The sequence below is a fragment of the Crassostrea angulata genome, chromosome 6 (genome assembly GCF_025612915.1).
Source record: "Crassostrea angulata isolate pt1a10 chromosome 6, ASM2561291v2, whole genome shotgun sequence".
In the NCBI taxonomy this organism is placed as follows: Eukaryota; Metazoa; Mollusca; class Bivalvia; order Ostreida; family Ostreidae; genus Magallana; species Magallana angulata.
In genome coordinates, this window is record NC_069116.1 from 45,924,385 (window position 1) to 45,949,798 (window position 25,414).

At 33.3% G+C, this 25,414-nt stretch overlaps 1 protein-coding gene and 1 pseudogene across 2 annotated transcripts; both read left to right on the forward strand.

Annotated features, from left to right (window-relative positions):
* The first annotated feature begins 5,682 nt into the window (after positions 1-5,682).
* LOC128186692 (phosphatidylinositol transfer protein 3-like) lies at positions 5,683-8,217 on the forward strand (annotated as a pseudogene).
* Positions 8,218-15,962: 7,745 nt separating this feature from the next.
* On the forward strand, positions 15,963-25,034 carry LOC128189616 (uncharacterized). 2 transcript variants are annotated; one of them, XM_052861286.1, is made up of 3 exons: positions 15,963-16,062; positions 16,175-16,211; positions 23,014-25,034. In XM_052861286.1, exon 3 carries the CDS (start codon positions 23,187-23,189, stop codon positions 24,279-24,281), a length of 1,095 nt encoding a protein of 364 aa, XP_052717246.1. In that variant the 5' UTR covers positions 15,963-16,062; positions 16,175-16,211; positions 23,014-23,186; the 3' UTR covers positions 24,282-25,034. The 2 variants fall into 2 exon arrangements, with proteins under 2 accessions (XP_052717246.1, XP_052717247.1); XM_052861287.1 differs by lacking the exons at positions 15,963-16,062; positions 16,175-16,211 and adding an exon at positions 21,296-21,761.
* The last annotated feature ends 380 nt before the right edge of the window (positions 25,035-25,414 follow it).

Genomic DNA, 25,414 nt, shown 5'->3' on the forward strand with positions numbered 1-25,414 from the left:
GTAAAAAATGGCAATATTCGAGCTTTGTCATCTTCGCTAGCCAAGGGTTTCCGATACACTACGCTTCTCATAAACCCTTGGCCGATATGTATTGTTAATTGCCGGTCAATTTTCATTGGAGAGTTTATGAGAAGCGTAGTGTATCGGAAACCCTTGGCTAGCGAAGATGGAGCTTTGTTTACGAAATAATGAATTATGAACTCTGTATCTTTCTTATAACGTGATATTTTACCTTCAAATTTTGACATAACATTATAAACTTCTATATCTATCAGTATTAACAATGAAAATGGAAAAATAAAATTTGAAAATTTTAAGGTGGCTCTATACACCCACAGTTTCAATTTTCAATAGAGGACCACAAAATATATACTTATCAAATATTAAAATGATGATAGGGATACTATAGGTATTTTAAAGAATTTTTTGAAATATTGTTTTCGTTTTTTTGTAAAATATTTGTTAAAATGATACCTATTGACAAATTGAGAGAAATTTTTTTGTCATATGATGGTAATTTTCTTCGGACAGATAAAAAAATATAACACTTCTTAACATTCAAACATGTTATTATTGCAATTTTTTTTTAGCATTTCCCAAAAACATAATTTTTCATATCTTTTTACTCTGTTGACAAATCATCTTATAAAGTTGCTAAATGTTATAAGAAAATGTATTTTAATAACTGTGACATAAAAAAATTGAATGAAAATCATTGCAAATAAACAGAAAAAATATTTTCATTTGGTGTGTGAAAGTTCCTCAGGTAAGGGTTATCGTTCCTAAGTCCCAAGGCCCAAACACCTTGGGGACTTTTCATTTCTGAGTTGAAGAAAATTTCCTAAATATAATGTTGGAATGATAAATACATACGTATTTCATTATAGGCCAGTATAAGTGAATATATTTGCTTTAATGCAAAACTAAGTCAAATAAATTAAGGGGAAAATTGACTAGGCTAATAGGATTTATGTATCCCAACCTGAGAGAAATTCAAAGCAACCCTCCCATCCCTTATGGTGATAAGGAACATCTGTTGATATTAATGTGCATTTAAGTATTTCATAATTGAAATACTTTCACTGGTTTAGAATTTTCTTTCACAGTATTCAACCAAAAAATACGTTTTAGAAAATTTTGGAAAGTTAAAAAATTTATTGTTCTCAACGGGAATCGAACTCATGACCTACAGGTTTGTCGATACTTTACATTATTTGTAAACAAATATAAGACTCGAGCTTTGTTTACATAACAATGAATTCTTACATGTGTATCTCTCTTATAACTTAAATTATAGCATTAAAATTTTGGTCAATCATTTAAACTGTGCAAGTAAGCCATTTTATATCTAAAATCAAAGTACTGAAGTACTGAGGGGAGTTGATTTTATCTATTATCATTTATTTTAAAATCAACTTATCTTGCATGGCAATTAGTTTCTAGTCTGTATTTGAATTAAGCACTTTTTTATCATATCAATTTTTAGACTTTTCCAACAAGAATTCGAGAAACCCCATATGAATCAGTTGTGTAATATTTAAAGATAGATTTCAAACTATGTATTCGAATCGAAACAATTCTAAAAATCGTATGGATCCAAGCACTATTGATATCGAACTCTAGTTTCGTTCAACCAGACGCTCGGTTGTCTCCGTTAATCTCCGACAAGCAAGAGAGCCTCCCTGCTTGTCGGAGATTTACGGAGACAGCCGAACGTCTGGTTGAACGAGACTTTATTACACTTTGGCGTAAGAACACATGAGACTACAAAAATATCTAAATTGTTCGTATTATAAAATCTGACTAATTTTAAAGTGTTTGTAGATAGGTCTCCTTGAAAAACAATGCTTCAGCATTCGTTACATCGAATTTTTCTATTATTTTCAAGAACTCAAGTCTTGTCAGCGGTGATGATTTGTGCTTAGGTCCAAACACTGTTTCAGCTTCGATTTGCCAGAGTATCTGCATAGGACAGTTGATTAAAATCAACTCCCAAAAATAAAAAAATAAAAGTTTGATCTAAAATCGTGCCGAAGTCCCTTTAAGGCATTTTGCAAATAACTAAAAAATGCCTGCACCAGAGTACTTGCTTAAGGCCCTGTCACACCAAGCTGCGTCCCCCAAGGCGTGTTCACGGCGTTGTAAAATTCATGGAATCGGCGTAGGATCGCATGGAAAATTCAGAAAAAATGTACAACTTTATTTGAAAATTTTATAGGTGGAGATGTCACGGCGTCCTGACGGCGACCGAGGCGTTCTTACGGAGCTCCCACGGCGTGTAACTGCGTTTCCACGGAGTTCTACTTGGCGATTAACTGCGCTCTCGCTGAGTCTCCGCCGAGCGCTCATGACGTGCTAGGAGTTTTTACCGCGCGTCCACGACGGCTCTGCACGCTGACTGTGTGCACAAGACGTTCTTTACCTCTTGGTAGGTTAATATTCATTTGTAGAATTGTATGGGAAACAAATAAGAATTTACAACAAGTAAATAAATGATTAAAAATTGTTTTGATTTTCTGAAAAGGTACATTGTAATTAAAACATAACTACTTCTAAACAATTTGTGAAGGACTAGGACAAAACTCTTAGTAGTCAGGTCTACAAAAAAAATCCGTTATTAGTTGTCAGAAAACAGAGAAAAGATGTGAAAACTTCAGAACCAAATGGCATGAATTCCATCTGCGTCCATTGATAGGTCTTGGAATATTAGCAAATGCTACTTTTTACATAGCCATCTACATCCAGTTTGATGATTATTACATCGCTTGCTATTGTACAACAACCATTGTTCGAGTTTTCGTGGTCTTGATGACAACGCTCTAGAAACGCCGGGGGAGCGGGTATAAACGCAGAAGGAACGTCACAAGAGCGCGATGAACGCAGCAACAGCTCTTTTGGGTCGCTGTGTGAACGCAGCCAAATGAAAAACAACTTGTTCAAACTCTGTGGATGCGCAGTGAGAGCGCAGTGTGAGCGCGACAGAGACACAATGAGATCCCAAAGGACTACGTGAGGTCTCCGTGCAAGCGCAGTTAACTTATCATTGCGTCTACACTACGATTAACTGCGTTCCTTGAGCGCGCCGACGGAGTTCTCGTGGTGCTGTTGGAGATCTTACGGCGCTGTCACGGCGACCTCACTACTCTTCTACGGCGTGTTTATCAGAACGCAAAGCCACTGCGCGTACTTTGTGCATGTTCAAAGTGCGCGCCGTCGCATGACGTTCTGAAATGTTCATGGCGATTCGACCGCGACGGACGAAGATGCCGTTGCGTTGTTATGGCGCTGTTGGAGACTCTACTGCGTTTACCTTGGGATCGCCGTGAGGACGCAGCTCCGGTGTGACAGGGGTTGACACCTTTGGTATTTCAACACATGTGAGATGTTGTCCGTATATAATTGAATTTTAACTGATAATTTATTATTGTGAAATTTATCAAAAACCTACTTTTATTTTTGATAAACAAGCCCGAAATAGCAATCAAAGTACTGAGAGTACTGAAAGACGGGGTCTTGAAAGTATGAATTTGTAATTGTCCTTGATTTCCTCGAATATGCTTCCAAAAATTATCAGTTTGAATTAGTTGTTACAATCTATGTTAATTTGGCTTTTTTGCAATTGTCTGAAATTTTTTCTAAATTTTACTCAATCCCGGCCTTCATAATTGTAGAAAATTGACTTGACGGTATTTTATGTAAAAAAAAGACCCCAAGGAAAAAATTTAAAAATTACTACAAACCGGGAAAATCAAACAACTATATAAAAGTAGATTATTTTAATCATTAGATTTATTCAATTTTGTGATCCAAGGGAAAATCCACAAGTCGGACGGTATCCGGAATAAAAATTTTTATGAAAACCCCGAAAACTCTAAAACTGCTGAATTAACAAACAAAGTGAACATTTGTATACCGATAACATACACAGGCACCTGAAGTTAGAAATATTTTTTTACAATAAGAGTCCAAGAACTTTAACAATAAAAAGATTTGTCACGGTCGCCATTTTGATTTTTAAGACCTACTTATCTGACATGATTTTCTTCATTTGCGATTCATGCAAAATTAATAAGTGAAAATAAATCCATTTGCCACTTATTACTTTTTGTGTAAACTCGTGCATCACATACACGAATTACGATACAACCGTTCCTTTCATTAAAAATCATACTCATAATCAGAGACATAAGTAACAAAGATTGGCAACTCCGCCATTAGCGTGTAAATGTTACGGGACAAACCTTACTTTGAGAACTACGATAGCAACAGCAATCTTGTATAAGTCATTAAATTTGAACCTGATTGTGAACATGAACATGAACCTGTAAATATGTTTAAGCATGTTTTATTTATGAAATACTTACAAAAACTCTTAATTTAGTTTTTAAAATTACTTTTTTAAAACTTATTGACTTTTCACAAAGTAATGGTAATGCAATGGTAATAACATGCATTACTTCAAGAAAATTAAGTAATGGTAATGGTAATTTAATGCCCTAATTCATGAAGTAATGGTAATGTAATGCATTACTTTACTATGTTATTCACCTCAAACCTGATTTCAACTAAGCCTGAAAACATGAACATTAACATTTAACTCGGTTCTTCAATCGATAAGATTGTATATATTACATGATGTTAAAGTCTTTCAAAATGTATAATCTATAATTATAGATTTTGCTTACAATGCATTGTTTAAAATTTAAATTCAATTTAATGATCTAAAGAGCCAACGAACGAGAAGGCAAATTCAGACTTGTTTTTAATTTTCTTTGTACAAAATTCCATTAGAGACGAACAGCAGTCATACCGCAAGTAGACTGAAAGCCAATAAAACATCTATTTTATTTGTAAAACATCTGTGTATAACCCGTCCCGATTTTAAGTTCGGCTTGCAATTGCGCATGAAGTTTGGTAGTATTAAGGTGAAAGATTGTCAAAATAAAATTCACAACTTTTCAAAAATGGCACATTGCGTTTGGGAACTTTAATTTCGATTCCACTATCAACCTCTTCTATTGATTAATGAGCTCGTACACCAACTGCATCTTCAACGGCGTTGTGCATTCAGTTACCTAACTCATTCCACATTTGAACCCGAGCAAGAATATTTTGATCAATAAAACTATTTGTTTATTTTCTAAATAGAATTTGTTTATACACCGAGGACTTAAAAAGATTTAATGCATGTTTTTATAATACATATTTACTGAAATGCATCAAAACTTTCTGCACTACTTTCTTACGCGTAGACTCAATTCATGTGTTCTATGCGTGCCTTCCGGTTTGAGACTTCGGCTGACAGTAAACCAATAGACGGGGTCGTGACCCCGTCTAAAAATGAGAGTTAGATGGTTGACACGATAGTCTATAAATATACACTTGCAATGTAATATTGAATGATTACGTATAGAGTGACACACCCCAAATCATGAAATTCGGGGGGGGGGGTGTATACCTATGACTTCAATTTTCAAACATTTTAATCTTTTTAAGGTTGAATAAATGAAATAAGTCAATTCTTTTCTTTTGTGGGCGATTTTGGTTTCGATATTCATTCGCTTGCGAAGCACGGCCTCTAATGAAAGAATGGGATAGAACTTTCCAGAACGGGGTAACCAAGAACGCGGATTGACTAATTAACGAAAAGTGTAGGACGAGTTCATCATGCATCGCGGGCAGGTACCTTGGTTCGGACTTCGATTAATACAAAAAGTTAAGTATAAACCGATGCAAAAAGGAGGAAGTTCAATCATAATATGGTATACCATTTACATACTTTCTCCCTCTCTCTCAGCATCGTGAGGTATCTGAAATCACGTGACTGGAATGTGGATGAAGCCGAGAAGATGCTTCGGAATACGATAGAGTTTAGGTGAAGAACCAACGTCATAGACATCGTCTGTCGCTGGTGCCACGAACGACCGGGCTTCCATACCATTGTACATTTGTACGTGCTCGAGTAGACGTGCGTGAATACCCCCAACACACACATCCTTTCTCTTGCAATGCAAAATGTACTTCCTCCAATGGCTTGTGTTTATTGCAATCCAACCTGTCGGATCTTCCCGACAGACCTTGAATGTATTAGATAACGTCCCCGGATGTTTTATACAAAATGGAGTCGCTTTTCAAAAATTATTGAATGTTTCTCCTGTGGTGTATTTTAAAGGTGTATCATTGAATTTTAGCTCATATTTCAACAGATAATGCATTGCATTGATTAGTTTTATTAAAAAGGGGGATTATGGATTCCCAAACTTTTAATACATTCGATGATGTTTGTTGCGATTGATGTAATGTTATCTTCTTTTACCGGCAAGTTGGGTATGTTGAAAGCGGGCGGCCTGTGATTTATTCCAATTTTAGACAAGCGGTGACTCACCGATACAGCGCCGAGGACTCCATCACCCACATGTCCTACATCATCGAAAACGCCAAACTGACCATGAAACCCGGCATCAGTACCTGGGTATTTGTGGTGGATTGTTCAGGTAATGATTCGGTGGTATGCTTTAAAATGAATTTTAAAAATTATATTTGGTGACTTTTGTAATTAGTTGTTGTATATAAACAATAAATTTGGGTTTTTTTTTTAAATCAAGAGTTTATTTACACGCACTTGACAAACATATGTCTTGAGACAGAATGACATACACACATGTACACACACACACACACACACACACACACACACACACACACACACACACACACACACACACACACACACACACACACACACACACACACACACACACACACACACACACACACACACACAAAATAAACAGTTTATTTCCTTCATTATATGTGGGGATATATATATATATATATATATATATATATATATATATATATATATATATATAAAGTATGTTTTATTATTTGAAATATATTCCAAGGAAGAGAGTATCATAAATTTGGTTTCTAGGTATGTCGATTCCTCTATGCAATCCCAAACTCGGCTATGGCGTCACACAGACCCTGGCTGAACATTAACCAGAAAGACTCGGAATGGTGATTTGTTTGAGGAATGAGAGTAACAAACCCCGGGATGTTTACATCAGAGAAAAGTTATAGAATGTGTAATAAGGAATGAATGAGTAGGCGTTACGCGATTGGCTGAATTCAGGTATGTGACAATTCTCATTTCGTAGTAAAAATATTAGCTTTCAAAATAAATGATGGAATGGGGGGATATTTTAAAGAATATAGCAACACTAGGAAAAATTGTAGAGTTGGGGGTTGATATTTTATGTAGAGTGACATTTACTGCCGATCGCTGTAAGTTGTAAACAACTGCAAATTTGACCTATAAATGCCACGGGACCCTATAATTTTTTTGTCATTTCCTGAAAGGTCTTGAATCGAAGTTTCAAATGATACCAAAGATTTGACTGAAACTATTATAGTAAAGTACTGAGAGGTCATAACATTTGCATGGAGTTCTATGGGAAAATAATTGGTAGGCTTTTCCCTTGAATCACAACGCAGTGTTTCACGCAGTATGGAAAACCATCAAAGTATTCGTTCATCGCAACACCGCATCGAAGGTGAACTTAGTTTGTTAGCGAAAGTGAAAGAGTTTTTCCACGAATATTTTTCTGACGAATTAACAAATTGGTTACTCGATGAGATAAAACTAAACAAAAAAGGACCACTTTGCGATAGCCAGCAAAGATTCTGGGAACGAGCTGCCAAAAATGGCTCCCATGATCCTCGTGGGTGCCGTCTTATGTGGCCGAATACGTGGATAACTATTTGGAAAAGAAAGAAACGTCCAATCAGCGCGTTCACAGACCTTTCACAACCATGATTGACAGTTTGTCTGGTAAATGTTGTAAGGTTCAGTCTAATTCTTCAAGGGACGAGGCTTCTTTGAGTGAAGTCAGCGGAACCAGTAGTGACTGTGAACTACATGTAGATTCTGATAAAGCAGACGACATAGACGAGTTCAAAATTGACAACAGTGCTGTAAAACAAATCAGTGTGTCATAATCTTTGTTAATAATTAAATCTGGATTTATCTTGGTGCCTTTCAATGCAATTTAGTCCCTGGTTGTTGCAAGTGTTATTCAAAGAGTAATAGTTAGTGTTTTCTCGTTATTCGTGTTTACGAAATGTATTTATTTAAAATATTTTAATAAATCAATACATAGTATCTACCGTTTCAGCCCATATGAACTCATGTGAGCTTTTCTGAGTACAGTTTGTCCGGCGTTCGTCCGTCTGTCATTGTCTGCAAAAGATTTTTTTTACTTTCTTTTAACTTTTTCTCCAGAACTCCTGGGCCAATTTTAACCAAATTTAGCGCAAAGCATGGACTTTTAAGTGTGTGTTACAAGTATGGCCCAGGCCTTCTTCAAGGCTATATAATTATAAAAGAATAAATAGAATGAAACTTGCAAAAACTCCTCTCAAGAACTTTTATGAAATTGTCATGCAATATAGCTTGTATAGAAAACTTTTAGTTTGAAAATATCATAACCGCAACCCGTGTGGGTACTAGAAAGGAAGCACACTGTGGGAGATTTTACGTGCATTTGTTTTAAACTTTTTTAAATGAAAAGTGTAAATACAACATTCTGAATAACCAATATTGAAGCTTTTACAATTAGAGTTGCTCATTTGAAACTTCGTTAAAGTCATATATTGGATACAAGAAAAACCAGGAATTTTCCCATCCAATTTCTTTTATTGTATCGATATACATGTGTATCTTTAATGAGTTTAATTTTCCTTATATTGTATCAATATTCAGCTTTGATTTTAGTTTTAATTAAATGCCTACAGCACTTACTCAAATAAAAAAAAATGTTTTTTTTCATTATTCTAAGCATTAAGAATTACATGTCCTTTGTTTTTCAAACATTACCCGGGATTGATACGAGATGAAAGACTCATTGAGGTCTAAGTTCAGCCATTGTAATTTATAGTAAATAATACTCTGCAGAATTTATGTCTTTTTTCACATTTGATCAGTGTGTAGGAATATGAAGAAATTACTCATGAATTGGCGTATATATCTTAGGTTTTTTTTCTCATTTATTTTGATTTTGGAAAGATGTTCAGGTGAGCGATGTGGTCCTTGGGGATCTTGTTTGTGTAAATACACTGTCAGATAAAACAGAATAAATTATACTTGTCATAATTTTCGTCCTTCACTATTTTATATCTTAGCAATGTTCGATAACTCTTAAAGAATCTATTGCGAATAACAATTGAATTGACCTATATGAACGGTATTGGTTTCTGTCTGTACAAAAAATATATCGATTTACATTCCACTTTTTGATTTTAGGCCATACACGGTAAACTCTTAGGATCGAGTTCTTATAATGTATAGTGGTTGAAAAAAAAGTTCACAGTCGTTGTCCGAGCAGTATGCGTTATGGTCACTTTTTAACTTGATTATCTTTAAATTTTATTTTCAGTTTACTTTCTATGATACGAAACATGTTCTTAATATGCGTTTATAAGCAGCAGGAACATAATAGCAAATATCAAAAGTCTCGCGTGACCCGCACGATTTCAAAGGTTGCAAACCCTTTGACTCTTTGCTACAATGTACAAATAATGCATGTTGCCTTAGTTTTTCCAGCAGAAATTAAACTAGGAAGAATGATGTTTGTACGAACGAACTGCATCTTCTTTGCAGTACTTCTCTCACAATTGTACCATTTCCTATAAATGTTCTGGAAAAGCAATCGCAACAGTTTTTGCTCGGCATGATATCTTACGTGGAACCTATTTTGAGTAACAGAATGAATGATTTTAGTCCTCAAGTAAAGCGTGCTCTCACTAAGGTATAGTTCTGGTTGATTGCTTCTACATGTAGTGAAGTATACACTTTTACAATCGATATTTTTAATTCAAAGAGCAAATGTGCATTTAAGGAAGAACATCGAAGTTACATATACAAAATGCACAATTCTGCATATTTATAAATGTCGTTAATAAAAAAACAAACAAAAAGTATGCCCACAGATGGAATCGAACCAGGGCACAAAGAATGTCAAGTGTGACATAACTAGCGGTTTAACCTATTGAGCTATCCAGAACTTGTAAACACGCTTTGTGTAAATATAAACCACTATGATAGAAATCAGTTTCCGAAATTTTTGACGGTTTTTTTTTTTCAAAACTCGACCCCAGGGCCAAGATGTCCCTAAAAATAAATCTAATTTATTCCTTCGAACAAACCCCATCAAAATATTTTAGATTTTTTAGAAGCAGGCCTGTCCTGAAGGATATATAGCCAAAATCCATGCAGAAATATACCATTTTACCGAGCAAATGCTGTTTTAGCATTTTTTTTCCGGGAAATCCGTCTCCCCTATAAGTCAGTTCAATTGTTATTCGCAATGGATCCTTTGTTTATGTATCATATACATGTACATGGCTTTAATGCATATTAAAATGTGTAGTAGTTTTAAGTATTGCACAAACCTCCATATCTTACATGTTTTCTTTAACAAATTTAAATTCAAGTTAACATGATTAATTTCATAAAACATCTGCATACTTTGAATTTTATAAAAAAAAAAGAAAAAAAAAAAGAAGATGGGGGATAAGATAGCGCAAATGCCCATTCGGTTTAGTCATGAAATGCAATTTTGAATTTATTTTTCCACAATTAAAGTAGATCCAGTGTTCTGTGACGTCACACTTTTTTGTAAAACTTTGAATTCTTTAAAAATTGTGCAAGATAGTTTTATTTATTTTATGTGAATATAATCACATGGATGTAATTAGAATTATTGGTAGGTTAAAGATATTTTCGCACTTAATTTTATACTTAATTTCCAAATTTTTATATATTTTATCTATGCAAAGGGGAAATAACTCTTTTTCTGACTTTTCTCTCAGTTGTATGTCTAAATGCTATAGTTTTTCTTATTCCAACGATTAATTTTAAAATATTTTTGTAATTTTAGTTTTCTGATAAAGCTGACATTAAAGTTAAACAAGAAAAACAAATTTCTGCCTACAAGATTTTACTTTTAACAGAAAAAAATACATTTTTCTAATGCTTAAATATGCTTTAGTTTGTGTTTATCTGGCATCTCAAAAAGTGTGATGACATGTATATTTTTTCTAACAATTGATGACATTTAAGTCTATTAAGTCGAAATCAGTTCGGTTTTTCAACTTTCCTCAGAGAATTTTACGAGTATGGAGCTACCTTAAATCCAATGAAATATATTATAATACAAGTTTGCAAAAGCATAATTTCTAACTATATTCAGTTTTTAAAATATTTGACAAACGATAAAAAGATATTGCATTAAATTTTGGTGGTATCGAACCCATAACATAAAAACCCTAGATATATAAGGTTAGTCAATGTCAGGTGCTCTAACCACTGAGCCATTTCAGACACAATAAAGTGCGCTCCTTAAATGCTATGTGTGACTATGGCCTCGAATTTACGGACTTGCATTATTTTTTCAAAACGTTCAATTGTTGGGACACAAAATGATATTTTTAATATATAGTGGGTCATCTCTCCACATTTTTGTTGACTGAAATCGGTTTGTTTTCCATTAGACTTTATTTAGATTATGAGAAAAATATGGAGCACAGACCCACTCTGTGAAAGAAAATGCCTTCTAAAAAATGACACTATTTGCAGGTTTTGATACGTATACGCCTGTTTGGGCCACCATATTCCAAGTATTGAACATATTTTTAGGTTACAAATCAATGATATGTTAAATATATATTGTTTTGAATGATTTTTTAAAATTATATCAGATTAATTGATATTTTCATTTTTCAGTAGCTTGTCGGATGGTGTGTGGACATTTTACACACCTTATCCACCCATCTTCTTTGTATAACCTTTAATAAACTTTTTTTTAAGGTAACAATACTATAAAACCACGGAAGCAAATGAGGATTGGAAAACCTTAAATTTAATTACTTTGAAGTAGTGGGGGCAAATTAGTTGTAATATTGTTTTCACCTGAAACACTAAATTTGAAATGCAAACAAACATGAAATGTGCATGTATAGTACTAAACTTACCGTTTTATCTCCAAAATTTTCACAAAATACCGAATAACTTGTTTCTTTCGCGAATCACAAAATTTGCGAAAATAGGGAAAATGTGTAGCATATTTGATTTGCGTCAGTCATTTTGCGATTTTAAAAGTTTCCTAAGAAAATAATATAATTTCTGTATATTCAATTTTTTGCGATTTAAAGGAGATCGCGAAAAAACGAAAATTAGATCATCGCAAAAATTATCGGACATACGGTATCCTTCAGCTTTGTTACGTTTTGAGAACTTCTACTCTCTGATCTCTGTAAATGAATAGAGATATAATGTATAAACATACGGGTCATTTGCAAGTAGTTCACAACTAGTTCAATCGTAGCCGGGAAGCCGCCGGGGAGTTTAGCATTCTAAGATAATGGTCCACCAAGATGTTTTAAAATCTTTGGAACTCTAAGGGGTGAACAAACAGCGTATATTTGTTTTTATATTATTAGAGTGGGTTTTTGGGGGCTAAGTAAATGTTTTACATAAAGCAGCTGATTAATCTTCAATCATTGGATGGGTCAGCCAAAATGTACATTTGTCCCTTACTCTGAATCTTCCCATATACTGCACGATTTCTAAACTATTGTAACTTCGACATATTTGTTAAGGTCGGCTTTTCTATTTTAAGTAATTGCCCCCCCCCCCCCAAATTAAGTCAAGTTAAGACAGCTTGTATACTTAATCTTGACTTCATAGAATTAGTGTCTCTTTTCTTATTGTACAAATAAAGACTAAAGGCAGGAAGAAAAAACTCCAATGAAAAATTCATTCTTTTTTCATAAAAGGGACAAAAATGTATCTGGACATATGGAAACGTTTACAACGTGTCTCATATTCTCTTAAAATACGATTTATATTAGTTCCATTGAAAGTTTAACAATAGCACTTTTAATAGCATTTTTAAGGTAATCGCTAGGAAAACCTTTCTAAGTAGAATTGATAAACATAATACTATTCTTGCGTCCATTTAAATCTATCGATTTTCATTTAACATATCTTTCTCTTTAGTTTTTCGTTCTGTCCAAAATAACATGCATGGCAATAATTAGGATTTGACGTCACAACATCGCCAATGCGAAAGAAATGCAAACATGAAGATCCAATTGACATTATTCGCCACTGACAATGGGAATCAGACATATGCCAGGCAGGTTGCATCGTTTTTCAAAGTGAAGGGCCAAAAAAAAAGTATAGGAGCAAACTGGCTTGTACGATAAAATAATGGTTGGTGATAATTACACCGATGGCCAATGGCGGACAGTGCCGGCCTCGCGAAGCGAAGCGAAATGCTTACACGTATATATATATATATATATATATATATATATATATATATATATATATATATATATATATATATATATATATATATATATATATATATAAGAACATGAATGTAAATCGAATCTGTTGTACAAATTTCCTTACAGCTCATGGGCGCCACCATATAAGCCGCCATTTTGTTCAACAAAGTTAACTCGATCATAACCATTTGTTATATTCTGGGCATACGGATAATTTTTATCAAAATATATCAACCAAAGAAACCCTCTTAATTAGCATTACAATATTGAAAAGAATTAAAAAATTAAGAAATATCGCTGATTTTCAATATTGAGCCACATCCGATTAAAATTAAACTGATATCAAATGAAAAAATAACGTACTAGAAAAATTAAAAAATTACCATTCCAGTGGCTAAAATGTTTTTCGGGATTCCATGTTAAAACATTTTTAGGAAGTTTTAAGCAATTATAAAACACCTTGTTGTTAGGTAATCGCCATATTTTAAAGAAGATCTCTCAGTTGAAAAGCCCCTGTTAGCTTATCTGATTTCAATACAAGGCTAAAATATGTGATGTCTACGGGGATTTTTATTTCCGCGAGTCCGGATGATAACGTGAAAAGATGTTACGTAATATTCTCCATAAGAAATCTCCCTAAGAAATCGGTTTTCGTTCCTGTGAATTTTTGCGAGTGAAAAATGATAATGTGTGAATGAAATTAGCTTGGAAATTTTCCCTTTCATCTATTTCAATTGTACTTCTTTCGCAGGTATGTGTATTTTTATTAGACTAAAAGTCGTCCAAACGTACTGCATATATATCTTGGGACAGACGGTAGTACTGCTTTTATTTCACATTGTGTATATTTTAAATTTAATTTTTTAAGTTTTTGTTTCTATAAGTTGGTTGATGATTGCGAATGATGGTCCATGTTTGGTCAGATAATACCGTTAGCGTCGCCACGGAGTGAATCAGCTTGCAGTAAGTTTCTCACTATGGTTCGTGCATCCTCTCAAGTAGTAAGGATTAGTAATTATTACAAGTAATTAGTAATTTTTTATCTTTATTTCTGAAGCTAATTTTGACGAGACCGGGGCGTGATTAGTGAGTTTACTTGCCAGTCGCTTTACCGCTATGACATGCATATTTAAGGAAACGTCTTCCCCTGACGTACGAATAAGTTTATTCGCTTTATATAAGAGATCATCTGGTGGTAGTGCTCCGCACAGTAGGGCCTACTGAGCATTATGGGTAGATTGAAACCAGACTAGGTCAAGTGGAATTGTGATCTTCGAGTTCTTTTTTGTACCGTTATAACTCACAGATTGGATTATTGACTGAATCATCGCAAAATGTGCGAATGCATTATCAATAAAGTAATCCGATAAAATTAGAGTAAAAACTCAACTACATAGCACCTTTGCGTAAAATGATTGTTTCGCTCGTATTACTTTTTTGTTAATCTGAATTAAATTAATTAAAGCAAAGCTTGTTGCCACAGGAAAACATTGATTCTGTCGAGTCTGTACAACAATGTCAAAATTTACTGATCTTTTTTCCGATCCTAATTTATTTTGGATAGAAAATTATTCTTTGCAAAATTGATTAAGTTTCAATGAATTTTAATCCACAAATTATCACGATTGTACTTTAAGGCGATCTGAAAAGCAATACTATACAGTCATTAATAATAATATACCAATGGTGTCAGAACACGCAAATTGATATCTGGTCAGAAAATTTAATATGGAAGACACAATTACCAAAGACAGATAAAAAAAAATAACTTTAGTTCAAATTCTAAGAAATAAATGACACCTTTACTCATAACCACTGATTCAGTGACCGTGCTTCTGCAGCGCAATTACGTCCCTAGCAGCTGCGCAACGTTGTTCAAAATTGTTTCAACGTTGATTTTTTATCGTTGATTTCACGCCGTCGTATCAGCAGAATTACATCAAAGAAAACAACGCAAAGAAGTCAAACATGTGTATATATGAAAATTTGTTGCATATATTTTATTATTTTCATATACAAGTTACATGTCATGTGGGTGGTTTAAAGAAAAACGACAACGAAACAATGCCAAAACGACGTTACGTATTCTACAGTTACAGCGAGTTGAATGTACGGTGCCAATGCTGTTACGTAAGAAGAAAAAAAACAGTTATACATATACATGTACCTACGCTTTCTTTTCAGTTTCTCGCTGACATGACGCTTTGTGTTAACACATGCAGATCATTTGATGCAAGGTGCCTGAACTATGCATTACTTACAAGTTGCCCCGTGACAACTAACTTATGACTATGTGTAAAATTTTCGTTTGCATTCGGCTCTCGAAAAGTTTTCATACATCTGTATGCGTTTGTGTTAAGCGTCTTAATGTGACAACTGTGTACGGTATATTCGTACTTGTATTTATTTTAGTACATTCTTATAGAGATAAGTATTTTTTGCAAAACATAAAAAGAAGCATCATTGACTTAATTTGTTGTAGACTTGCATCCTTTATACTGTGCCGTGGTGCTTCGCCCGAAAGTCATTGGTCGAAAAAGTCAATTTATATTAAGTATGTTAAGCTTAATATAAAAAGGTGGGCTAAACATTCTACGGTTATTGGCCGCAAACTAAAAGAGACAAATTTATCTCGCTATTTTATAGTATATATAACTTAGTACTAAAGCCAAACGCCTGAATGTACCTTAAGACTGGGATTTAAATGTAAGTTTGAGAAAATCATTGTCAATATTTTAGGAAATAATTTAAACAAAAATTTGTTTATGTAACTTGATTTCTTTTTCGTTTTTTCTAAAATAAAATATTTAAATTGCAGTCCGGTGGATTTGACTGGAGTGGTCTGTTCTCTACATGTAAGTTTTATTTCATAGTAGAAATGTTATTGAAAATTTGAGTATGTGGATATTTTCTCATCAAAAGTATTTAAGTCAGTTTTGGTATTCAAAGCCTTTATTTTTTTTTCATGTACATGGTCAATACTTCTTTCATTATTTAACTAAACTATAAAGTTTTTCTTTTGAGAAAATTTGGTTATAAAATGTCTATGTGCAATATACTCGTAGACCGACACCTTTTTTTCGAACGCTGTACGAAACGTAAATCAGTTTTGTATTCCTTATCCTATCAAACATTTATTTTTATAGTATGTTGTAGAATTTTACTGTGGTATAAAGCGCGAGATCTGCAGCATTTTAAAACATCAGCGACATAGCAATATGATAAGACAAAATCAAAAGTAAGAAATTAAAAATATTTATCACTTAAAAATTACGCACTTTGAAAAAAAAATTCTAATGCCCTTTGAATGTGGTCGATATTAACACACTTTGAAAAAAAATGTGCAAGTTTCATTCGAAATTATTAATAAATTCAAATATGACTATCATAGATAATTGTCTTAAACTAGTTTCGCTCTATAAGTCATTAAACAGAGAACCTAGAGTATTTTACCTATCCTGAATAGCAGTTCCACCATGAAAAGACTTTAGAATAACAACTTACACATAAAGAATAACAGCTCAAGAGTTTATTGAGATTTGTATTATCAAAATGTCACATGAACCGCACCGCTTAAAATTTAGACATGTAGTAAATTTTGTATTTACACCCAACCAGTATTTTCAAAACTTACAACATGAGAGAAACAGCGCGATTCATCCTATTTACTTTTGGCGTAGCATAAAAACATTTCATGTTGACAACTCATATCACATGCTGATCGTTCCTTTAAAAGAATTGCTTGTGTAAAAAATTACTCCTTTAAAGAGACAGTGCAGTATCTTATTAAAATAACCGACTTGAAATTTTTTTTCGATCGAGTTCAGTATTTTTTTTTACAACTCATTAATGTATAAACTTTCAGAAAATTACACATTTCTCCATTAAAATGACTTTCCTTCGTATATCAAACATTTGATATGTTACGTAACAAGCTTTGAATTTCTAAAATGTTTGTTTTTCTATAATTGTAAAACATGTACTTGCTCCTAACTACCGACAGATACGGAAATGGTCCACTCATGGAATATTGCAAAATGACCAGTGAGGAATAGTGTAATGAGGTGATAAATTAGTCTGTGTAAAGGTAATGACCTATGAGGTGTTAGTGTTGCTGATGATGTAGTTTTTGTAGAGTTGATGATCAATGGGGTGATAGTGTAGGCTGTGTAGAGTTATTGAAAAATGTCGTTATAATGTAGGTGAAAATGTAGTTTGTGTAGGGTTGATGACCAATAGGGTGATAATGTAGTCTGTGTATAGGTGATGACTAATGAGGTGATAGTGTTGGTGATAATGTAGTCTTTGTAGAGTTGAAGACCAAAGGGGTGATAGTGTAGTCTGTGTAGTGTTATTGACCAGTGTTGTTATATTGTAGGTGATAATGTAGTCTGTGTATAGTTGATGACCAATGGGGTGATAGTGTAGTCTTTGTAGAGTTAATGGCCGATAGAATGATAGTGTAGGTGATAGTGTAGTCTGTGTAGAGGTGATGACCGATGAGGTGATAGTGTAGTCTGATTAAAGTTGATGACCAATGAGGTGATAGTGTAGTCTGTGTAGAGTTGATACCAGTGAGGTGATAGTGTAGGTGATAGTGTAGTCTGTGTAGAGTTGATGACCAAAAGGGTGATAGTGTAGTCTGTGTAGACTTAATGACCAATGTTGTTATAATGTAGGTGATAGTGTGGTCTGTGTAGAGTTGATGACCGATGAGGTGATAGTGTAGTCTGATTAAAGTTGATGACCGATGAGGTGATAGTGTAGGCACACCGTACAACCGCTTTGAATCATTCCATTCAAGTGCCGTGTGATACATTCAAAAATGTTTGTTTACCTTGACAGCAGACGTTCACTGAGGAAGGGAATGTTCTTTATTATCAATCTTAAACAAATATTAATGTTATAATTTTTGGCTTTAAGTAGAGTTATATAGTTGCTCTTTTATGACCAGTCAATTTTTATAAAAAGCATTGCAACATGAACAAATTTGAGCCATTTTCTAATGCAATTTTGCGGCAAAAATGCAAACTTTGAGGTTTGGACAATTATCAAACTAAAACGGCGTGTGATATCAAAATAATACAATATCAGGATATTAGCCTATTATCTAAGCTTTAAATTGATATACGTAAAAGTTTCTATAGTTCGTTCTTGTAGCTGCTATTTTAATTTTAGCAACAAACCCTCGAAGAAAAATGACACGTTCAACGTCCGTTGGATGATACATGTACATTCAAAATATGTTTTAAACCAGTAATGAAACACTCATTTGCTGTGTTTGTTTAGTTAAAATCAGCCAAAATAACAGTGTTTTTTCGCATCAAATGATACATTGTAATAGGAATAGGAAGCATTTGAAAAATAAATATATAACAACATTATATTTAGTTAAAAACTAATGAAAGAGTATTTAATAATTATTTACTTCTTTTATTCTCTGTTAATAAACATTCTTTGTTAAAATCTTAATGAAACCTGACCTCACACGATGAATTTAGAAAGTAAATAGGTATGGGTACTGGAAAGCGTGGACGGCAGAAAGACAGTGCAAAAAGTGAACAAAGAAAAATGTGGGTTTTTTTTTTTATTTTAAAAGGTGAGTTTTAATGCAAGCCTCTATGTATATAGGTCAGTCACACAACAATGGATTAAGTTGTTATGGGACACTTCCATGTTGGGACGTTTCATTAATCAAAATAAACAATAAAATTTAGAAAAAAAATTTATGAATAGTTTCTTTCACAGTTTTGTCACCAAACAGCATAGCGCAGTGAGTATTCACTACAAATCTGTATGTCATGAGTTTGAATCCCTCGGGAATTTTTATATTTGTACCTTTCTAAACAATGGGTTTTTTTTTTTTTTTGCTAAACATAGTAAAATTTGCAAATTTTGATTCGGTGAAAGTATTTTGATTACAATATACTTCAATCCACATTGAATATCGACAAATGTCTCCTACAACCTTAACTTGACTGTCATAGAGGGGCCCAGAAACAGCCCTAGGGTAATTTGTTTAGCTGTAGATAAAGTTTAAAAGAGGGCATTAATGTGTTTGATTTTTAAATTTCAATACCTACCCTTTCGTAAGGAATGACGTACAGTAGACTTCTTTTAATAAAAATATTATAATATTTGACATGTTTTCGTTTTGTTAAAGTTTCGGGCATTTGATCCCTACATCCCGAGTTAAAACCACGCAGGGGCTTATGCTGTTGCTTACTTATTTGAATTTTTTTAAGATATTCGTTTTTTATTCCCCAAACTGCAAATGTTTTGCTTGTTTGACATTATGTACAGTTTATCTATCATTATCTCTTTAATAATCAAATATTTCACTGTTAATTTGAGTGACTTTATCGGGGTGTGTTATAAATCAATTAAACAAGTAAACAATACACCCGTTCATTGTACTCAGTACGTTTATAGCTTTGTTAACTAAAGAAAGAATGCATACATTTATCAGGTTATTGAGAAGTATTTATGTCACGTTTTATTGTATAATATTTTACATCCACCAAGTATGATTTCCTCTCTTTCTTACGGAAATTGATTGTATACTCATGCATGTAGTTCTGTAAAAATTGACAGGAATGAAATCTACACGCCACATTTATCGATTGCAATTGGTTGAAACCTTCAGCATCACTGACTGCACGAGATAATTATGCTGATGTCTGATTTAAATTCCTATAGAAGACATTTGGTTGTTTCTTTTCTCTAAAACACTGATGCACATAAACACTATTCTAGTTAATTTTACTTACTGTTTACGATCAATTTATTAATTTTTTAAAAGGATGATGTAAATGTTAACAATAGAATGCTTTCTTTAATGATTTATGAAGGTGGCGATTGTCGCAGAAAAAAAGGTGTCTTCCCACTTAGCTAAAATTCTGAATTTTTTATGGGTGTCTTATTTTAGCTGAATGGTTTAGTAGTTATCACTTATTTTGAATATCATTAGTACAAATATCCTGGGGTGGATTGATATCACAGGTGATTTCTATACAGGTACTTCACACCTAAAACAGACTATACTCGATGCTCACTCATGATCAGGTGTGAAAATCACAAGTTTAGCTAGGTGGGAATAAGAATTTCAGAATTTTAGCTACGTGGGAATAAACCAAAAATATATTTTCTGCAATGTCACTACCTTCATATCCCCGATGAATCACCAACAAAAGCATTTTATTGTTTAAATATAAACTTGTCGTTCAATTAATACGGTGATTAAAGGTGTATGAAACGTTTAATTTTCTTTTGAAACGCTATAGTGTTTTTGTGCAATTTGTCAAAAACACCAAAAATTAATATTTATCTCTGTAAAACAGAACTATTTCATTGAGCGTTTCGTCATAACAGCTTTTAAATGTATTATCATACAACTTTTGAATGGATCATTGTAGCAAGGACAACGGACTTTGAACGTATCATTTTTCTTCAAGGGTTTGTTGCTAAAATTTAAATAGCAGCCACAGGAATGAATTAAAGAAATTTTTGCGAATATCAATTTAAAACTTAGATAATAGGCTAATTTTCTGATATTGTATCATTTCGATAGCACACGCTGTTTTAGTTTGTTAAGTGTCTATCAAAGTTTACATTTTTGCCCCAATTTGTGAATTAGAAAATGGCTCAAAACTGTTCATGTTGCAATGCTTTTTTTAAAAAAATGACTGGTCATAAAAGAGCAACTATATAACTCAACTTTTAACCAAATATTATGAGATTAATGTTTGTTTAAAGGTGCTTGGTCCGATTTTATATCAAATTTTATGCACGCTTTTAAACGATGGCTATGTTTAGTATATGTATAATAATAGACTTGCAATAGTTTTACCCGTCAATTATGCCAAATTTCAATGAATAAAAATACGTACAAAATTTGCTAACAAAACAAACGACATTAAAAGGTACCGCCTCATGTTAAATTTCACCCCTGACGACGAGACGGGTATGGTTGTATTACGAATTTGACATCGCTTTAAATAAAGGTCGAAATGATCAGACAAATTACAAATAAACATGTGTACGTTTTGTTAGCCAATATTTAAAGTCTGCTTTCTTTACAATCGATGCATAGCATGCGGGTTGAATAACCCCAATCATTCGGCGGACGAAACCATGCGGTTTCCATTTCTAAACATTCTCGTGATGCATTTTGGTTTGTTTTTTTGTTTGCCCAAAGAGAAATTATTTTTATTTACTTTGAATATTTCTAACTTTGAAAGGAGACTGATTCTGCTGGTGTAAATAGGAGAAAGTAGATAACTTTTTAAGATAAATGATTTGTATGAAAAAAAATTGATAATGTAATTACAAAAAAAATCGGACCAAGCAGCTTTAAGATTGATAATAAAGAACATTTCTTTCCTCAGTGAACGTCTGCTGTCCAGGTAAGCAAACAATTTTGAATGTATCACACGGCACTTAAATGAAATGATTCAAAGCGGCTGTACGGTGTGGTAGGTGATAGTGTAGTCTGTGTAGAGTTGATGACCAATGGTGTTATAATGTAGGTGATAGTGTAGGTGACGAATTGATTACCAATGAGGTGATAATGTAGTCTGTGTAGAGGTGATGACCGATGGGGTGATAGTGTTGGTGATAATGTAGTCTTTGTAGAGTTGATGACCAATGGGGTGATAGTGTAGTCTGTGTAGAGTTATTGACCAATGTTGTTATATTGTAGGTGATAATGTAGTCTGTGTAGAGTTGATGACCAATGGGGTGATAGTGTAGGTGATAGTGTAGTCTTTGTAGAGTTGATGACCAATGGGGTAATAGTGTAGTCTGTGTAGAGTTGATGACCAATGGGGTAATAGTGTAGTCTGTGTAGAGTTGATGATCAATTGGGTGATAATGTAGTTGATAGTGTATCTGATTAGAGTTGATTACCAATGAGGTGATAGTGTAGGTAATACTTCAGTCTCTGTAGGGTTGATGACCAATGTTGTTATAATGTAGGTGATAGTGTAAGTTAGTGAAGAATGGACGACCAATTGGGTGATAGTGTAGTCTGTGTAGAGTTGATGACCAATGGGGTGATAGTGAAGTCTGTGAAGAATTAATACCAATGAGGTGATAGTGTAGGTGATAGTTCAGTCTGTGTAGGGTCGATGACCGATTGGATGATAGTATAGTCTTTGTAGAGTTGATGACCGATGGGATGATAGTTTAGTTGTGTAGATTTGATGTCCAATCAGGTGATAGTGTTGTCTATGTAGAATTGATTATGTGATATGTTTGATTTACAGATATTGTGAATATGCAAATTATTATAGAATTTGAAAAATTTGATAATCTTATTATTTTGATACCTAAAATTTCACAATTTATATACAAGCTGATAAAACAAAAGTTAATCATTTTAAAAACTACCAGTATTTGAAATGTTTTTCGATAAATGGCTAAAATGCCCATAACATGTTCATTTTATTTGAATTCGAAGTAATTTAAATTACTTAATCAAATATTAAATAAATGTAAAAGTATATGAAAATAACCAGAAAGCATGTTAAGCTTTCTAACTTTTGGTATTGTCCAGCATTACGGCTAAGTGTCATTGTTTTTGAAAATGTAATTTATGTTTTAAACTTGTGTAACTGAAAATTTGAAATGCTATAGCTGTATATATTTTTTTTGTAGTGGGTTCAAGGACATATAATTATTTTCGATTAGCAAACTGTTGCTCAAAAGAGATTCAAATAAATAATACTAAGAAAATCACAGAAGAAGAAGAAGAAGAAGAAGAAGAAGAAGAAGAAGAAGAAGAAGAAGACCAAAAAAAAAGCCAAAAAAAAGCCAAAAAAAAAACAAGAATGACACGAAATTTTACCAAAGCTAACAATTTTTACAGGAAACTGATTATGGCACAACTTGAGTTTGAATACGCTCTAAGATACGTTGACTACTATGGGGAATGGGGAATGGTATTTGTCCGCTATGTTACTCCATATTTGTGGGTGGTTCCGCTCACTGTAGCAATTTTTCTAATAGTTACTTTTAAGAGACTTCGTTTGTTTGGACCAATGCAGAAATGTCTGATTTCAGTCATGGCTGTTGACGTTTTCTTCGTCATATTAGTCGGCCTCAAAGACGCAATTTTCAATTTGTTGAAATGGAACTATGGCTTTATTGAATATAGGATTTGTAGTTTCGTGCTAAATTTCATTCATATTCAAATCAGCATTTACGGCACCTCGCTTTGGATCAAATCTCTTATGCTTATTCATCGAAGTTTTATGTTCCTTTTTCCCTTTAGATTAAGATATTTTAATGTAAAACCATTTCTTGTTCCTTTTGCGTTCTTCCATTTGCTAATAATTGTATTGTACTGTATCTCAACAAATACTATTCCGATAAAAAAAATTACCACCATCCAAGAATACGTTCCGCAGATGCCATTGAAAATCATCGATGCGTGTATCCTAGGAAATGATGACAAGTTCTTTAGTGGAATCACATACATCATTATAAGGTGGTTTCGTTATTTCGTCCATATCATATATTTCGCTTTGTTGCCATTTTGTATTCAAATCATATGTACAGTCGTTCTTATCGTCATGGTTAGAAAACAAATTACAAAACTTTCCTTTTTAACTCCTATTGGTAGGACAAAAATTGCCCAAAAAGTGACATACCTTGTTTTAATCAAGGCGCACATTTATTTAGCCGTTTCATTTTTCGTGCAAGAGATTCCGATTTATTTCGCTGTTATTTCTGCACTTTACAATCAAGATACTCCCAATTTTCAAAAATCGCATTCGATTCTTGTAGTATATATTTACCAAACATTTGCCATCGGTAAACTAATTGATTTTCTTATTTATGCAAACCTAAGTCGTAAAGTAAAATCTGAACTCAAGAATCTTATTTTTTGCAAAAAGTGGAGGAAAGAAGTGGCTCCGAATTAATTCAAGAGGCCTAGGGGCCACATCGCTCACCTGAACAACAATAGCCTTAACTCAAATCAGCATTACAGTATCAAAATTAAAATATATCTTGACAACTTAGTACAAAAATCTGCCGATTTTTATACATATATTTACCAACAATCAAACTTTCAGCTCAGGTGAGCTATAAAGCGAGGTTTTTTTTAAAATTCACAATGGAAGAAGTGGTACAAATGTATTACATAGGTACTTGCATAATGTGCTTGAAAAAGATGGTAATCACTGCAACGTCACAATAACATTCTGTACGTCATGATGTCATTCACCAGAATAAATGATCATGATTTGGTTGAATCGTAAACAATGAGGAATTAACTAAAAAAGTTCGCCATGTTACACCATTATAAAATGACTTGGGACAATTCACCAAAGTACTGTTATAACATTTCTGGTTTGTGAATTTACCCTGAAAATATCACTGGAAAGATGTCAATCAATTTCAGCGGTAGAAATTTTGCATCGACACTGGCGATCCGTTACATATCACAACGGTGGTTAATATTGTGAAGTCCATGTGGTAGACAATCTTTTAATTTGACACTCAACTTAGGTCTTTTGTTGTCTTTATGTTAGTGTAATTAAATTATTATTAAACTTCAAATTAGAAGTAGTAGTAATCTTCATTATTCTTCATAGATGGATGTATGGGTGGATAGATACTGTGGAATCATTAGATTTCGTGGTGGCTCAATTGTATCAAAGAAATAAATAATAAACCCATGACAATGTTTGATTTTCTGTTCTTTCGAAATAACGTGCCTGTTTAAGATTATGCATTCAGTTCATATGGAAGATAAGAGTAATGTCAGGCACTAAATATATAAACTTTTTTTTACTACACTGGGCTTTTTTTGGATTAGTGGAACGGAATGGAACCAGTTAAGATGTGCCTCACAGGAAAATAATTTAATTCTGGTTGTAACACGCTTTCTGATTGGTTGAAAAATTTATTTTATATCGTATAAAGAATGTTGCCTACGTCATAGTATGACAAACGTCAAAAACGTATCAATCCGCCTGACGTTACGTTTGAATTTTGTACAATTTGATGTCATATTATAGATCAAATGACCGTTTTTATCAACAATTGATCG